This window comes from Lepisma saccharinum, chromosome 10 (genome assembly GCF_977018435.1).
Source record: "Lepisma saccharinum chromosome 10, izLepSacc3.1, whole genome shotgun sequence".
NCBI classification, from domain to species: domain Eukaryota; kingdom Metazoa; phylum Arthropoda; class Insecta; order Zygentoma; family Lepismatidae; genus Lepisma; species Lepisma saccharinum.
In genome coordinates, this window is record NC_139238.1 from 88,657,278 (window position 1) to 88,675,580 (window position 18,303).

At 40.6% G+C, this 18,303-nt stretch overlaps 1 protein-coding gene across 1 annotated transcript in view; it reads right to left on the reverse strand.

Moving 5' to 3' along the window:
* LOC145994438 (putative multidrug resistance-associated protein lethal(2)03659) overlaps positions 1-18,303 on the reverse strand; it is a 141,887-nt gene that overhangs the window by 53,828 nt on the left and 69,756 nt on the right. The window contains exons 11-15 of the mRNA XM_083130573.1: positions 13,968-14,248; positions 10,535-10,718; positions 8,737-8,910; positions 8,340-8,539; positions 7,004-7,248 (exon numbers count right to left, since the gene is read on the reverse strand). Coding sequence (XP_082986699.1) covers positions 7,004-7,248; positions 8,340-8,539; positions 8,737-8,910; positions 10,535-10,718; positions 13,968-14,248 — 1,084 coding nt within the window. The remainder of the gene's footprint in view (positions 1-7,003; positions 7,249-8,339; positions 8,540-8,736; positions 8,911-10,534; positions 10,719-13,967; positions 14,249-18,303) is intronic.

Genomic DNA, 18,303 nt, shown 5'->3' on the forward strand with positions numbered 1-18,303 from the left:
TCATAAGATCTTTCCAATACCCGTACATCATTTGTTCAGTAATTACGTTAACACTAGTTTTTATTTGTATGTTAATTCTTGCCTTCATTTGTTTGTCAGCGAAGATGTAAAAAGTTAAAAGTTTTGGAAAATATTTTCCCAAGGGAAATGGAAAGAGTAAATATGTCTTCAAGTGTACAATTTTTAAATATATCCCAGTCGGATAGCGACTCTTGGCACAGTGGTCCCACCTAACCCGTTACATGTCGAAATCTTGAGTCAGTTTTTACCTTTCAAGACCCCTTTTATGACCAAGCAGATACTCCAAACGTAATTATCCCACTTGAAATTCCTCCCGTCCATCTAGATACATTTAATGTTGCATGTCAAACTCTTAATCCATTAAAGTTAGATGATGTTAACACCTCATCTCGCTCTGTTCAAACTAATCCTGTTAAAGTAAAAAGAGTTACGGTGAAAACACAAAACGTAGATGTGTCTCGAACCGACGACCCCCTGCCCCACTCTGAACCAATTGTCCCTTTCATTCAAAACATGTTTTATGACGACATATAATCAAGTTGCTTTTCCACGCATTCCCCTAGCCGTTATGCAACCGAGTTCGTACTAGCCTGGGGCGCCGAGCAAGCTTCCCCCCTTCTTTTTATTTTCCTCTGATTCTGTCTCGATGAAATCCAGGTACATCAAGAACCAAAAGTTCATGAAAGGTACTCTCTTCCTCTTCCTATTTGCTCCTTGGCACCGCCTCCCTCGTTACCAGTCCTAAGTCTCTATCGTCGTGTTCCCCGCAGAGAAAGAACACGTTCCTGTTATTGGTCATCACTCACGAGGGGCTCCGCCCATCCAGAACGGCCGCTATATACTTTTCCCCTTTTCCCCCTTCCCCCCGACTCAGATCACACATCCAGCAGAGATGAACGATGTCTTTAGCTAGACTCCTCGAGTTCCTGCTTTATGCTGAATTGCATTTCCCTCGCAATTATCATCGTCGAGGCCACTTCGGTGCGCAGTTTCTACTCCACATTCGAGTTAGCGGAAGACACATATCTTATTTCAGTCTCGGAGAGAGAGAATTTGATGACACCTTTCTTTGTTGTGGATGAACTTTACACTCAGCTGGCTTCGGCAATGAAATTCCTAGTCTCCAAACGAGGTGTGAATAATAGCCTCTTCAAGGGCGCTTATTTATGCGATTTTTTTTCTCGTCCCTTCAGAATTTTCAAAAGTTTCCCAAATGAACTTTAATTACCTCTTACAGATTAATTTCATGTTAATCTTCGTAAAGTAGGTAATAGCGAGTAATTGTGCTTATATTTTACTCTCCCACACGTCATAGACTTTAGTTGAAGTAATATCATACGAAATCCTATACTTTTCTCCCGGCCCGGCGTCATGATGTTCATTTACGGTTCCGTTTCATTTTTTTTCCTAAGGCGACCATAAAAAGTAGTTTTTGTTTACCTTATTAGGCTAAAACCTCAAAAGAGTGGATTTAGACGCTTACAGTTGTCATGGGTCAAGTGTAATCTCTTACGCGGCGAGCATTTATGCTAAGTGACAAAGAAAATACACGGCGGGCTATAGCATGACGTACAGTAGTTTTTCCTCTTTTCTGTTTAACGCAATGCCTTATATTTTTTTTCCTTTATTCTCAGAACCGTAAATTTACTTCACAGATAGCCAAGAAATGTTTTCTAAATCAATAACTCAGATTAGTTTCAGTTTTAAATTTACATTTTTTACCTAAGAGAGACAAATGCGCCCCCCCCCTTATTTGCCGACGGTTTCAGACCGGTCAAGGCAACCTCCTAGGGTCACACCGGGATGTTTATGGTTTGCTTTGAGCAATTTTAATTTGATTTTTTTGTTATTATTGTTTATCGTTTTTTTCTTTTTTTTCTCCGTTTATTGATCAATTGATTTTTGATGATGAAATCATCCACACTCGTAGAGTTTTAGATACAGAAATAGCTATTCGAGCAATTTCTCCACTTTTTAATACCTCTGTAAATTTTTCAAATGTAATTCTTCCTGATTGGACTGACTTTCGACTGGCCATGGAGAAATTAAATCAGTCAATCGCGAACGAACCCAAATTTCATGAAATATTTTTGTCCCATTTTCCCGTTACTATTATCCTATTACTAATTTGGAACTTCATTTTAACTGTTTATTTATGCTATACGTCAGGCGTATGCAAGCGCAAACCAACCTTGACTACAGCGCAGAAGAAATAGCTTGGCAGTGACGTCATCTCCCACCTTCACCTCTCCTTTCAGATGCGAAGGCTCATTCGCTAGAGCGGACGACAAGGTGGCGTGCAAACCAATCGAAATCATTCCGAGAGGGGTGATCCAGGCGTGCAAACCCCCACACTGCTAATTAGTCTAACAAACCGCAGCTACGAGCGAGGGATTGCAGGCTATTTTGTTTCTTTGTTAGGGAGGTTTTTTTGGTTGGTTTTGTCATTGTTGTACAATGAGCAGTGGAGTAAAGAAAGGTAAGCCCTTGCACAGCGATACAAGAGAAATAGTTTTCAATGTGTATAAGTACTTTGATTGCGATGAAAACAAAACCACAGCTGTTCACAGAACGCCCGTGGCGACAGGTGACAGTGAAAGATCGGTGTTGAGAATTTTGAAGAAGAAACACAAAAGTGTTGCGATTGCGAGCGTGAAATCTTTTTCAACAGCGGGCAAAAACCGACCGAACGCCCAGCAACGTGTCACAAATCTGGATTCTTTTGATGAAGCAGTCGTGCGCCAAACAATCCATTGTTTAATACACGAAAGGCATTGTTGTCACCATACATAAACTGATGAAGGAACTGCAAGAAAATGTTAATTTTAAGGTTTCACGTTGGTCGTTGCGTATGATCATAAGAAAATTAGGATTCAGATTTAAAAAAGCACAGCGTAAACAGCAGGAAGCTACTCCTTGAACGAAACAGCATCGTTGCGTTGCGTGAAGTTAAAGAACTGCGCACAGAGCAAACCGCCGGTCTTTCATTTATATGGATGAAAGTTTCGTGAACACACACCACACTGTCCCCAAAGTTTGGCTGGATTCCAAAGATTCGGGGGGGGGTTAAAAGTGTCAACAGGAAAGGGTCCCAGGTTTATTATTGTGCATGCCGGTGGTGAAAGTGGATTTGTGGAGGGGCGAAGTTAGTGTTCCTTTCAAAAACAACTTCTGGTGACTATCATGGGGAGATGAACGCTAACCATTTTATGTTGTGGTTCGAAGAACAGCTTCTTTCCAATCTGCCCCCAAACTTGTTATTGTGTGTGACAATCCTCCATACCACAACAAGTTACTGAAAAAAATCCCAACATCAAACAGCAGAAGGATGAAATGAAGTCGTGGCTATCATCTCACAATATTCCGCATGCAGAAGGCTTGCTGAAAGCCGAATTATATGAAATAATTAAAATAAACAAACATAAAATAAACATCTAGCAGTGCTAACATTAAATTGAAGATTGGTAGTTTGCACCGCGATCCTTGCTGCTCTTACTCTTACTCGTGCTATGGTTCCTTTCATAGTAGTTGGCAACGCTGACTTAGCAGGGAGTGACGTTACTGCCAGGTTATTTCTTCCCGGCTGTAGTGAGCGTTAACAGTGCGTCACTATGTCGCCTTGATTTATTCATCCATTTTATTATGTACCTTTCGTAATTAATGATCTTAACGTCATTGGAGCCATGTCATTTACTCTTTTATTATATCTTAGTGATCCCGAATTTACTTGTGGCTAGGTCCGTTTTAACGGTTGTGACGTTACCTGACATGATATTAATGGATTTCGTTGGGTTCACTTTCTGATACCAGGGGATATATTTTATACCATCTACATATTACTTTTATATATTTATCAATATTTAATCCTAGATATTTTCGTTTATTTTATTGTATATTGGTCATGTCCCAACAAAGGGCATTTAGTGCCATGTCATAACTTTAGTTTTATATTGCACATTATTTTATATTTTGGGAGAAGCCAGGGGCTATATATATATATAATTTAGTCAATATATACATATATTACTTTTGATGAAGTCATATTTTCATTTTAATGGTGTTCCAGTGTTAAGGCGTCAAATGACATTTTCCGCCTTTTATTTTCTTTAACCTTCATTCAAACTTTGTTTTATAATTTATATCACTTATTGGGCAGTTTATTTTATTTTAGTTTACTTATTTTTACTCATGATTTTCACTTGCCTATAGAAGACGATTACTTTACACATTTTTTATATATTTTCAATATTGAATGACTGAGAGCAAGGTAGTTTTTCCCATGTCCAACCTGTTTCCTCCCCTGTTCGGGAATTCCACGAGTTCAAGGAATTTCGAAAGTCGCCCAGCGATTTTTTTTGAGGCCGGAAGAAGAACGCATTCCTGAAGACTTTGGAGCTCACCTGCCTCCTTTGGGTTTCAGCAGTGTATGTCACGTAGCAGCACCGAAAACCCTATTCCAAGTGACATCCCAGGATCAGAAGAGCGTCAGAAACATAAGAAGAAATGTCATCTTACAGAGCAAACCCCCCCCCCCCACGACTCTAACCCCCCTTAAGAAGAAGCATGAACATCTTTCATGTACATCGTCCCCTTTTGCTCTGTAAGGCCAGGCAGTGTATTTCACCACATATTGGAACTTTCCGGGTACAGTCAACGACCCAAATGTGTTGAGACCCACCCCTGTGGATCAGCAACCTGCCAGGCCACCTGTGAACAGTTTCATCCTACCAGTGGCCATATTTACTGTTCCCCTTCTTGGAGTGTTCGCAGCACGGTACACCTTCCGTTTTCACATGCAACCAGCGTACGAAATGTGTCGCCATTCGATGTGTGCCGGAAATATGCAATGGCGTCTGCTGTGAACTTTCGGGGGCCTATCCTAACATTCCCCCCCCCCCAGTGTCCGCCATTGAACAACGCATATTTTGGGGCGTGGAAACGCTACTTGGAGTGGCTTTCCATGGACTACCCTGTGTTCGCCCGCCCCACGGCCAACGTCTTTTCATCTGACCTTTGCTGAACAGTATTCCGGAACTTTCCACACCGGGATTCGAATCAGGTCCCCCAGTGAAATTGTGATCGGTCAAGGACCGTGTATGTCCCGGAACAGTGCTTCGTACCCCAGGACTCCGGGGTTTGAGTCTATTTGGATTGCCCTGCCTTTTGATTTCTCAGGTCATAGTGTGCTACGAACGTCAGTGAAAACATCATCTTCAAATATTTTTTTTTAATCTTCGCGTGGTTGTGCGCAGTCCAGTGGAGCTTGGTGTTTACCATGGTCCTTTTGCTCTCGCCTCGAACTGTCATCCTGATGAGGCGGAAGATTGCGAGCATGCGGCCTCAAGGTTTCTCACGGATTAAGTTCGGTGCTTAGATAGCACTTGTTCTGAAGACATTCGCATGTATCGCGTTACGATGCAGTGTGTTGAACTTTCCGCTGACTCCACGGACCTCCGAACAACACTTTATATCGCATGTTGACCAACCGTCAGCATTGTTGATTACGAAAGACTCTTCCAGCGTGTGGCTAATGAAAACAAAAGACTCTCTTTCAGCATTCAAGCTTGAGCTTAATTCTGTTCCATTTACTTTTCGGTGAAGGGTCTCCGACATTTTTATTATTATTATTTTATTTTATGTATTCTTTTTGTTCATGTAATAAACAAAACCTTTTAAATTTTGGTGAATGGCAGAAGATTCAATTTAAACTTTTAATTATTACAATTTTAATTTTGGAAATTGTTTTGCAAGAGGGAGTGTCGTACCATGCCCTGTTCGATTAAGAAATATTGACCCTGGCAGACCTTGTCAGCTCCTGCTCAGAAATGTGTAGAATAAGCTTTCTACAGGAAATGGTAAGAACACTGGCCTTTGGCAAGAGGTGACGAGAGGCCAAGCGAGGGTTTAAATAGGTGCGCATGAGAGCGACACGAGGTCTTTTAATCTGGAATCATCGGAGAAGCAGGAGCTACTGGTCTTATTTCTAAACCGAACAGGGTAAGCTAGTCTACACCCATTCTGCCATTTGCATTGCTCACTTCAGTCTAGAAACGAATCATGAGTCTATTTTAATGAATAGTTAGATATTTGTACCTGCCCGTTCAGGGCTGTCTCTACCATCAACTAGTACTAATAGTACATCCCTATTTAAGATCCCCGCGTTCAGAGGAACGCTACGTAATAAGTAACGCTGTGTCTAGGCGTCCGAAATTGGGGCTCCAAATTTCATTCTAAGATTTATTTTCAGGTTAATATAGCAAAAGAAAACTGTTCAGCTTTTGGAAAATTCTCGTTTGTTTTCATCTGGGCCTATTTCAGGAATGGACCTAATGCTGCAGCATCAATAGCACCCACCTTAATCCGCTAGTGTTATCATAGTCATTATCTACAGTCTGGCAACATGTTCTAAAAAAATATGGATATACACAATTACAGCACTCGCATGCCTCCTCCTTTCAACTGTCCGCACATCCAAAACACAAAGTGGTATAGGATTTCAAGGTGTAAAACTCTATAACAAGTTGCTAGAGGAATTCAAGAATATCACAATCCAAGTAAATTTAAATTGAAAGTAAAGAGCTTGCTAATGAAACATTTGTGTTATGGCACAGAAAATTACTTACATCACATTTTCCACTAATGAACAATACCTTTAAAATTTCCCCCCCCCCTTATTTTTAGTATTACATTACTTTGTAACTTTCCCTAAGAATTATTGTTTTTACATTTCTCTATGTTATTGTTTTACTATAAATATTTTAATAGATATAAGTATGTGTTAATTCCTTTGTATTCGAAATTAGACATTAATGGACTGACCTATACCACATCATAGTGCAATTTGTACTTGTATGATCAAGTGGATGGAAATGGATCAAATGAACATCTCATTCATGTTTTAATTTTTTTTAAAAAACACAAATTTTGCCAACCCTGATTCGTGCTCTTTTTCTGGCACCTTAGGGGTCTGAAAGCAACGCACCTGCAGAGTTTGATTTGAAGAAGTCCAGCGTAGCCCCCATGACGTTCTTCAGCATGATGCCGTGCAGACTGACCGAGGCCCTCTTGGCTATGTAGAAGTAGGCGAAGGAGGCAAGAAAGGACACAACTGCGGCACCAAGCACCAGGATGACGTAGACGCTGGCGTTGGTGTTGCTCCTGTAGAACATCAGCAGCTCCAAGTTCTTCGATAGCTTCTCCTCCTTGGACGACAGAGTGTCGTCGACCCTGAGGAGTGCAGACTGATTGAAATTAAGTTGTGGGTGCGTTAGCAACGGCTATTTGCACTCGTAACATTAGCCTCGTCTAGTTTACTACACTTTTTGACACTAGGTGTATTGCGCGTGTATCCTAGTGTCAGGCTCGTGCAAGGAAATTACGTTCAACCAAGTCAGAAGATTCAACAAACGCCTGTCTGCTGCTTTAAACGCTCGTTTGATTAGTTAGCACGCGCCACGTGTTCATACACCACAAACTACACCGCTCCAGAACGTGGTGCACACGGTGCAGACACCAAACACACTACTTGACACCAAATCAACGAAGTAGAGGAGTCGGTGTTGCACGGTGTAACCAACTAGACGCGTGAGTGCAGAGAGAGGCAAAAAGTACAGCGAACTGGATGGGGCTAACGACATTGCTACGTATATTCCCACTGTGCAGATTAAACATTTTGCTTTTGGGGGAGGGGTCCACTGAATGGCATATTTGTGATTTTATTTTTGGAGGTAGGTTTTTTGGGGGTATGCAAATTTGTGTATATTATCAGTCAGTAAACTTAACTATTTATTGCCTTGCAGTTCTAAGTACCTTAGAACATGGCTCAAACCTAGGCCATTAAATCGTATGATAACATTTACATATAATATAGAAACACTTAGTTTATTTATCATCTAAGTAAACATAAATTCACATACAAAACGAGCTATCGAACACGTAACACCGAAAACTTGGCCAATTTTCTATTGTTAAGCTCAAACTGAACGTCTGTCTAACGTACCTACAAGTTCCTCGTGAACACTTTAATACTTGCAAAATAACAGCACTATGCCATGAATGCTTAAGTGGGATACAGCCTGCTTTTTTCTCGGTGAGGTTGGTCAGTTGCAGAATGGTGTCCTTTAATCCACAAGGCAAGGATGACTGGACCATTAATGGACACGAGTTATTTTTCAATTTTGTTGCTTACATAGTTAACAAATTGTATGCTCCATTTTTTCAAATGAGGGATGAAAACATACCTGCCAGGAATAAGATTTTTTGTGAGGGATAAATTCCCGAAGCCCCCCCCGCTAATTTACACACTGGATGTTGCTTACCAGTACATCACGAAATAATCTGCTCCGCTGGCGAGTGCTTGGGCCAGGACGAACTCGACCGCCAGCACGCAGAGGATGAAGGAGCAGGCCCCTGCGCCAAAGCTCTTGGTGTAGGCGGAGGCCTCGTGGGAGCAACAGGAGCCCAGGCTCTCAATGTGGACCTCCTCAGGCACCTTCACGTATCCCGCGGAATCTCTTACCTGAAAGGTTTAAGAAGACGCAATGGATCGTAAGTTCATAATATGTAGCATTTGTTTCTTACTTATTTCATTTACTTAACAAACAACAAAGGTTTCCAAATATGAAATGAAACCATTTTTAGAGCAACCTGAGAAATATCTATGCACTGAGTGTGTCGTATAGATCTTTGTACCAAGTATAAGATGATTATACGTACATCTCTGCACACTGTTGATTGTAGAAAATTCAAGTCAAGTTGTCCGCCGCGTTTACTGATTGAGGAATCGCACTGGCTGGTAGCTTGCGTTCGAAGACTTGTCGGCAGAATCGCAGCGAAGTTCACTTTCTGCTTTCGGAGTTCTTTGTACGATCCTTGCGCCGTGATTTTACCCTACAAACAAAATTAGGCCTCTTACAATGTGTTGTACGTTGTAGAAAGCATTAAAACAAGTCTCAGCCTCTACAAACTCAGTACGAAGTGTTAAACCCCTATCACACGGAACTGGATTTCTACTAGGAATGCCCTAGTTGGCGCTGAACTAACTTTCTAGGTAGCAATCATGGCCGCCTGACTGACTGCTTGACTTGTTTGGAGGAATAGGACATGTTCTAATTGCTACTTGCTTTCCTCGACTGGATTCTGTGGAACAGCCAATCAGAGCAAAGTTTCGCCATGTGAAGATAATCTGCGAGTGTGCAAAGGGGATACCTACTGGAATGTATCATATTGTGTTTGTCTCATCGCTTGTTTCATCATTTCATCAATTATTGTCGGTGTTAACACAAGAAGCAGAAAAGCAAAGTGAAATAACCAAAATAGAGTATGCAATGAAGCGTCAGCTTGAAAAATGCGCAACACAAGCGTCAAGGTCAGATAAACTTAACACGAACTGTCAGCATCGGACAAACTCAACACGAACTGTCAGCATCGGATAAACTCAACACGAACTGTCAGCCTCGGACAAACTCAACACGAACTGTCAGCCACGGATAAACTCAACACGAACTGTCAGCCTCGGATAAACTCAACACGAACTGTCAGCCTCGGATAAATTCAACACGAACTGTCAGCCTTGGATAAACTCAACACGAACTGTCAGCCTCGGATAAACTCAACACGAACTGTCAGCCTCGGATAAACTCAACACGAACTGTCAGCCTCGGACAAACTCAACACGAACTGTCAGCCTCGGATAAACTAAACACGAACTGTCAGCCTCGGACAAACTCAACACGAACTGTCAGCCTCGGATAAACTCAACACGAACTGTCAGCCTCGGATAAACTCAACACGAACTGTCAGCCTCGGATAAACTCAACATGAACTGTCAGCCTCGGATAAACTCAACACGAACTGTCAGCCTCGGACAAACTGAACAAGAACTGTCAGCCTCGGATAAACTCAACACGGACTGTCAGCCTCGGACAAACTCAACACGAACTGTCAGCCTCGGATAAACTCAACACGAACTGTCAGCCTCGGATAAACTCAACATGAAGCGTCAGCCTCGGACAAGCTCAACACGTAGCGTCAGCCTCAAACAAACTCTACACGAAGTGTTAGCCTGGCCCTGGGATAAACTCATTATGAAGTGTCAGCCTCGAATAAACTCAACGTGCAGAGTCAGACTCGGATAAACTCAACACAAAGCGTGAGACTCAGATGACATGAAGCGTCAGCCTAAAAAAAAAAGTCATATTAATTAAAGCCATTAAGTGCCCTTGAAGATGAACTGCAACTGTGATGACAATTTTTGTGTTTGTATTTTTCTTCCTTTGCTTTGCTATTCTGCATTGTAGGATAATCGTGACGATCATGCTGAATGATTATTACATGATATTGATGAACGTCCATGCCTAGGCCAGGACTCAAACCCGGAACCTTCAGCGTGAGTCTGTTACTTGAATGGTGTAACTCTGAAGAGGAAAAAAAAAGTAAAGGGTTGTTCATTTCCTCTTCTCAAGTTGAAACAAAGACCGACTTTCACTAATTTGAATAATTTGCTCGTACTTACGTTTGCCATAACGACGATGTGGTCTGCGTGCTTCATGTAATGGAGGTCGTTGGTCACGAGGACGCAGATCTTGCTCTTGAGGTAGGATTTGATGCACTTGCCAAAGATCTCCTTCGCGTCGGCTACGTTTATCTTTGAGAAGCACTCGTCCAGAAGGTAAATGTCGACGTCCCTGTAGATGGCCCTGCAAGAGGGTACTCTGATTAGGACACTGGCTTTCAAGGGCGTACCGAGAAGAGAGGGTGGGAGTTTCCAACCACGTCTGAAATCTTACAATCAATGATTGAGAAGAATCACTGTTTTCTTGTAATGCATTACTTAACAGAAAACTTTGTCAACTTGTCTTAAATTATGATGTAAAATTCAAAAAATTGTTTACAGTTAGACAGTGGCGTGCTCAGGATTTTTACAACAGGGAATATGATCTACAACAATTAGTTTTCTTTTCTAAGCAGACAGTGGTATATTTTTTCATCGCTCCTCGTAATTTTTTCTTTCTTTAGGGAAGCGGGGTCAAATATCTCTCTAGGCGCACCAGTCCGAGTTTGCATATTAAGTCACCTTAACAAACTGGATATATCTGTTAATAAATTGCTTAACGCTTGCAAACTCTAAGTTTCATGAATGTGTATTGTTGGTCACGGACGCAAAGCAAACGACAACTGATGTGCAGTACATAGGATATTCAAGCAGTGACGTCAGAACTAGAGGCCAGGGAGCAGCAGCAAGTTTCCTCGAGGGAGCAAGATAGCCTCTAAATTTGCTGTATTTACTGTCGTCACAAAATTGGTGACTTCACCTCTCACCCTCCTGAACTAATTACTTTATTACATATTATTTTTTAAAAAAAAAAATTATAAACTTACAGCTCGAGTGATGCGATAACATTTCTAACATTCCCGTTTCTTATTCTACAAAAACTTGCACCCAGTCCAGGGAGTCTCTGGAGCGAGCGAACGAAATCCTCTGCGCAAGTAGGGCCCGAGAGTGCTTGACCAATGAACTCGTGAGAGGGAAAGCAAGTGCGTGGAGAGGCAAGAGGCGGATGCAGATACCAGCCCTTTGCAGCAGCTTCGCTCCGACCACTCGCTTTCTCCCCTTCTCTATCGTTATGCGGAGCCTTGCTCCACGGATTCTAGTTCGCTGCACTTTTTGACACTAGTAGTGCAGGTGTATCCCGGTGTCAGGCTGGTGCAAGGAAATGACGTTCAACCAAGTAGAGGAATAGCGGTGTTCAAGTTCAGAAGATTAACAAATGCCTGTCTGCTGCTTTAAACGTTCGTTTGATTAGTTAGCACGCACCACGTGATCATACGTCACACACTACACCACTCCAGAACGTAGTGCAAACGGTGCAGACACCAAACACACTACTTGACACCAAATCAACGAAGTAGACGAATCGGTGTTGCACCGCGTAACCAACTAGATGTGATTGCAGAGAGTGAAAAAGTGCAGCGAAGTAGACGGGGCTAGAGTGTAGTGCAGACGAATATGAGCAGAACTTTAAAAAAACTCTTGGCCATGCCAATGCGGAGGTGCCAGTGTTGCTTTGGTCTGAAATCTTCCTAAGCATTACATATTACCAGTGGTCGGAAGTAGCGCGCCACTTGTAGCGTCGCTACTGTAGCTAGCTACAAAATTTGTAGCGGTAGCTGTAGCTGTGGCTAAGCTACAAAATTCCTGTAGTTGTTGCGAAAATTTTGCTACAGCTACATTTCTTCTCTACATTTTGACCGTTAAAGAAAAATTCGACAATAACGCTTACTTTTGCAGGAAGTTTATAACCCCCCGCCCCTATAGCGCTACAGCCCAATATTGGGCCCTGGCTTACCAACCACTGCTGGCCTCCTTCCCACGTGGGCCACCAGGGGGACGTGGAGATCTGCAGCCAGACTAGGGGGACGGGTGGTCTAACCCCCAGCCGTCGTAGGACTTCGCGACCGGATTACGCTCACTTACTTGGAGTTCCCCAATTTCCTCGCGATGGCCACAGGCCCTATTCTCAGGCCGAAAATTCCCGGAGACTGAACCTGGGATCGAACCCATGCCGTCCCGCAGCCGCCGTCCAAAGCAAGGTGCCTTTATACCGCACGGCCACGGAGGAGGACAGGAAGATTATAAAAAAATCTTTTACATGCAAGTAATCTAGATCATAAATATCTTGATATCGAAGATTATAGATATCTGCGTAATTTATTTCATTAGTATAGAATAAATTTAATATCCAGATAACTAAACTTAACTGACAAATGCACCCCTGAAAAGAAAAAACAGGAACAAATCCTGTGGATATCCATGGTGTAAGAGACAGGTAAATGTAATTAATTACTGTGTAAAACACTTCTTGCAGTGTAAAAACGAGCCATCAATGGATGGACAATGACAATGCAACAATGCCAGCTCAGTACGTTTTCAGCATTGATCATTGCTAGTACACAGGATCTCACCAGCAAGAAATTATTGTTACAAGAATGATAGACATACACTTTCTGGAATTACAATTATTTTTGTCATAATATTTGTACACAAATTTTAAAATTGCAATACGTTTAGAACACTCGGGTTTACGAGTACACTTCAGTTTCCTCAATATATTATCTGATATTGTAAAACGTATGCACGAGTTATTGCCTTTTCTGCAGAGAGGATAATTTTCTTTAGTTAATAAAAAAATAATATACAGTTTCCAAATGTATGCATTTCTTCTACTTTTACGATCTTTTTCTGTAACATTTGCTAATCATGACGATGAGGATGAATGGTTTATTTTGTTATTCTGTTATCTAGAGTCGCCTTCTGCTACTTTTGACTAATTATGAGAATAAGGAAGAGTGATGAATGATGATGATGAGTAGTGTGGTGAATGGAGGAGCATGAGGATCCATCCTCCCAAGTAGACGTGTTTCCTAGTTGTTGTTTTGAGTCCACTTTATGCACAGATAAGCTAATCGAGATTGGATCAGAATCACTAGTGCCTCTGCCAAGTATCAAACCTGGAGCCCGTTGATTTCAAGGTGACAAAATTTCCGCTGTGTCTTCAGGGAAACATTCCCAACAGGAAATGTACGTAAAGCATCGCTCCACCTGTTGCTCATTTAGCTATACCAAAGCAACATCCTCCAGCTATCCACAATGTTAGAGCAAATATCCAACGAATTACGGGAATTATGATAATAAATAGCAATCTATTTTCCAGTAAGTACAACTATCATACTAAGGGCTTCTTTTGAATATCCGTGTGGTTGTTTCATTTTTTTATGCAGAAGTAGCGGAAAAGTAGTGAAGTAGCGAGTAGCGCACATGAGTAGCGTAGCGAGCTACTTTTTGGTAAATTTAGTTGCAGCTGTAGCGAAGCTACATTTTTGGATGAGTAGCGGTAGCTGTAGAGAAGCTACTTTTAAAATGTAGCGTTCTGATCACTGCATATTACCTAGCCAAGTTTATTTTTGATCGAACATCGTCCGCCAAAGAGATTGCAGGCGCGTTGGTCAGTTGATCCTCCGTTAGTTCTTCCGACTCCTTCTGCAGAGAGCACATCCTGAGAGTCTGGTAGAACCTCCTCCTGTTCATGGGAAGACCGAAGGTGACGTTGTCCTGCACGGAGCCGGGAAACACCCAGGGTGTCTGCGATGTGTAGGACAAGGAGCCCTTCACTTCAAGCGAGCCCTTGGAGATGGGCAGCTGCTTCAGCATCACGCGCAGAAGGGACGACTAGGGGAAATAAATGCAAGTTGTAAATTTTTTTAATGCCTCGCAGCAAAATAAGAAGTAGCATTACAATGCTTTTATTTTATTATTGTGCCGCTACAACGCGGCTCACGTAGCAGCAGGAAGCAAGCTGCTTGCGGTGATATTGGACGTACGTAATCTCTCAAGCCAAGGTTGTGCAATTACGCTTCTACATGACACGTAAATTACGCATAACATATGTATAACACGTAAAGTGCAAAGGATGAAACAAAAAAATTAAAAGTAAACATGTTTTTTCGATGGTTGGAAGTTTGCTGTGGCAGAAAACAAAACAAAAAAGGCTTTTAAAAAACTTCCATTCCGAAATTGTGTGTTCTTATTATAAAGATTTAAAGTGCATAACATTTTTTTTCAGTGAAAATTAAAATAGCGACAAAGTATTTTTTTTCAGTCTTGAAAGCAAAATCGACAAATTTTAAAAAGTTAAACTTAAATTTTCTTTTCAATCAGCAGTTTCTTCTTCAGTATAACCTATAACAGTTAACAATCAACGTGTGTTTTGTTTTTAGAGTTATACGTATATAAGTATGAAAAATTAATTTGAAGCTGTTAGTAAAACTTTGAAATCCAATCCAAATAAATTGTTGTTAATCGTTATTTTATAAAATTAAATACAAGTAGTAGTGCAACACGTAGTATATATCAACAGGTTTCTCAACTTTTTAAAAAAAATTGTTAGTGAGGGTGAAGGTGTAAGGTGGCTGTGTAAACAATCTTCAGTAAATAATGATTTTGTGCTGAAATATGGAAGACAATTAAAGTTTAAAATGTAACGTAATTACATTGTTTATATTGCAATCTACTAAAGAAAATAGGTTTGTTACATCTGCGTTAAAAACTGATGTTCTACGCGAAGTAAATTACTAGAAAATTACGTGAAAAACGTAACGAGTAAATTACCTTGCCAACTCTGACTCAAGCGCATAGATTTAAAAAAAAAGTAAAAGTAAAGTGCTCCCCTGTGATTTACACCACGCCATGAAGGCGTGGGGGTGTGGGGTTAGAGTCCAAAACTTTCTTGATCAGCACCACGCCCCTGGCCGCCTTTATCACCCAGAGTTTCCTCCAGGTACCCACTTTGTACGACGGTGGGTGGGCACCGGAGCCGCTTGAACAGGTGGAAAAAATCCCGGTTCTCCCCCGCCGGAGATCGAACTCGGATTTATTGAAATTAAAATATTTCACAAATTCAAGTACAATAATCACTTACATTTGCACAGAGGACGTTGGAAATGTTGTCTTTGTACTGCCAAAAAATATTTTGAGAAAGTTTACACTCGCATACGTTACTTCTTCTGTACGAGTTTGTTTATATAGGAATCGTACATAATAATTCTTTGTTCTAAAGTGTACTTATGTTGAGTCAACAACACTAACAGCACTTATGGGTTTATCACTTATCGCCTTTGCAATCCACACACGGCGAATGTAAATGTTTCTACAACACAGAATATCCAACCGTTTGGAAGAAAATACTGGCACTTACGGCAAACATAGAGACTCCTCGTTAGTAGTGGTATTTACGGTACTATAAACCCACGAAAGTATGAACCCCCCTCCAGCAGATTTGCTTACACTTAAAACTTGCTCAACATGCCCATATGAGCTTTTTGCTCTAGTGTGGAACCCCCGTTTAATCTAAGATTTTTGTAAAAATGCCCTCGGGAATATTTCGGAAAGTATGACCCCCCTCAGATTGATTTGCCTATACTTACAAAAGGCACTTCTGTGAGATTGTTGTCCATAAATTTGTTAAAAATATGCCCCTCTTTTGGCCACACTTAAAACTAGGCCACCCATACATACATACACACATATTTATTTCTGGTTTAAGTTCAATTGGATACTAGCTTCAATTTGTTTATCTAATATTAAAACAATGTAATTCTTCTAGAATTGCTCCGTGACTCTCTCATTTCTTACGTCATAAACATATGATTTTTCACCTATGAGAATAACACTACAAATGGTGTCTTCAGGTAAAGCCTCATGGAATTCACAGATAATTTTAATGTTTGTCCTGTCATTAACTACAACTTGTTTCCTTTTTGAAGTGTTGATTACAAACATGGGTCTCTGTGCTTTGAATTCATCTGGTGTGTAATACATGTCAGTATTGCCAGTAGTGACTCTTTTGAATGCCGTAAATGCCTCATATAATTTGAGGAAATCATTCTTGGACATGTCTAAATTGTAATTTTCTCTAGGGAATACCTCATTTCTGCCATTTTTAAGATATATGTTCTTGATGTTGCAGTTATCAAATTTACTTGAATTTTTTTCCTGATTATTGTGTCTTCCAGTCTGAAACAGTACCACCACAAAATCAGGCATGTCGTATTGTATGCTGGAGAATGAATTTGTAGCATCAAACTCATAATAGGTACCAGATGCAGGCTTCTGTACACATTGATATGTATAAAATTGCAAAAGAACCTGTGGATTTTTTAGGATATCAGCTTTGTATTTAAGAGCATAACTGGCTTCATATTCAACAACAGGGATTCTTAACTCCATAGTCTGAATAATGCATTTGCCCTCATCAGGTAGGGTATTGGGCAGAGCTTCTCCTGTAGGGTTTATTGCACTGTACCTCATCAAAGCATTATTATCATTTGCAGCTCTTCTAAATGTAATTCTTAACCCACCCTTCCACATGATATCTTTGTAATCCGAGAAGAATCCTGGCAACAGGCGCATAGGGAACAGCACTGTGTGGTTTTTAGATAATATTTTATCACCAGCCTCAAATCCACATATTTTGTAGTAAGAAGCTTCGGTTTTGGATAATTTTAGTGTGGCCAAAGCTGTGGAGGTAATGCCGGGATAATCTACTCTGTTTATAACAACACCATGCTTTCTGATCTCAATTTCAGAGAACAGATGCGGCACAAAATTATCTACCAATCTTATATTCGAATTTGCCGGATAATCTGTTCCATCGAGCTTTACAACATCAAATTTGATGTATAGATCTGCTCTGTGAGGGTGTATAAATCCATCCCCTACATCAAGATCAACCTCAATTTCTGTGTTGGGTTGATTTAAATTTGCAAATGTCCTCCTGTTTGGGGGAAATGATTGTAGCTCATAACTCTCAATATTTTCCATTGTATGTATTTTTATTTAAATATTAATCTCTATGATAGCAGTTGTTGTGGCTCCAGCAAAATCAACTAATTCTTCTTTTTCATTAGTGACCATCAATTCAATGTAATCTATTCTATTATGGCACACGGGAAAATATAATGTTGGGGATGGATTGTAGATGATGGGCTCCATGAATTCGGAATTAGGTTTGAATGTTGCAATGATGCCAGTTTGTTTGTGAGTGCCTATGCCATTTGATTTGGTGATCATACCCTCGGCCACATTACAGTGAATATTCAGAGTCTCTATGGCTAAGAATTTAGGTATATTCATAGCAGTGTGTTTGATGGCTGCTTCAAGTTTTGTGTTGTTCTCAAATCCCAACAGCTCTCCTATAGTACCCAGATCCACTGTCTCCGTAGCAGATACAATCTCTACTCTGTGAGTGACAGAATTTTGACTTAACACTATACCTCTGGGTAATTGAGCATTTAAAGTGGATAGATTATATTGCCCTGGAGTGATGACAATTTTTTGATCCCCTACTGCAATTGTATTGTTGTGGTGTGTAATATTAGGGATCAGGTACATGCCGTAAAATGCCCTGAGAGCTATTGTTTTGGGATACACTATGTCATCATGTAATTTGAGTTTCAATATTGAATTTTGGCTGGTGAGATGGAATACCCCCATGATGTTTCAGATACCACAAGGCTTTTTGAAAATTTTCAATTGATGGTTTATTTATTTGAGACATATATCTAAGAACAGATAAACACAAATGTCCGCAATTAACATCTTTGAAGTTTTGAACACGGGCATTATTGTAATAAAGATTAGGTGATTTTAGATATTTTATTAAATTTTCAGGTGGAACACCTCCAAATGAATCAAACACAAATGCCTCATTGTTTAAATATTTAAGA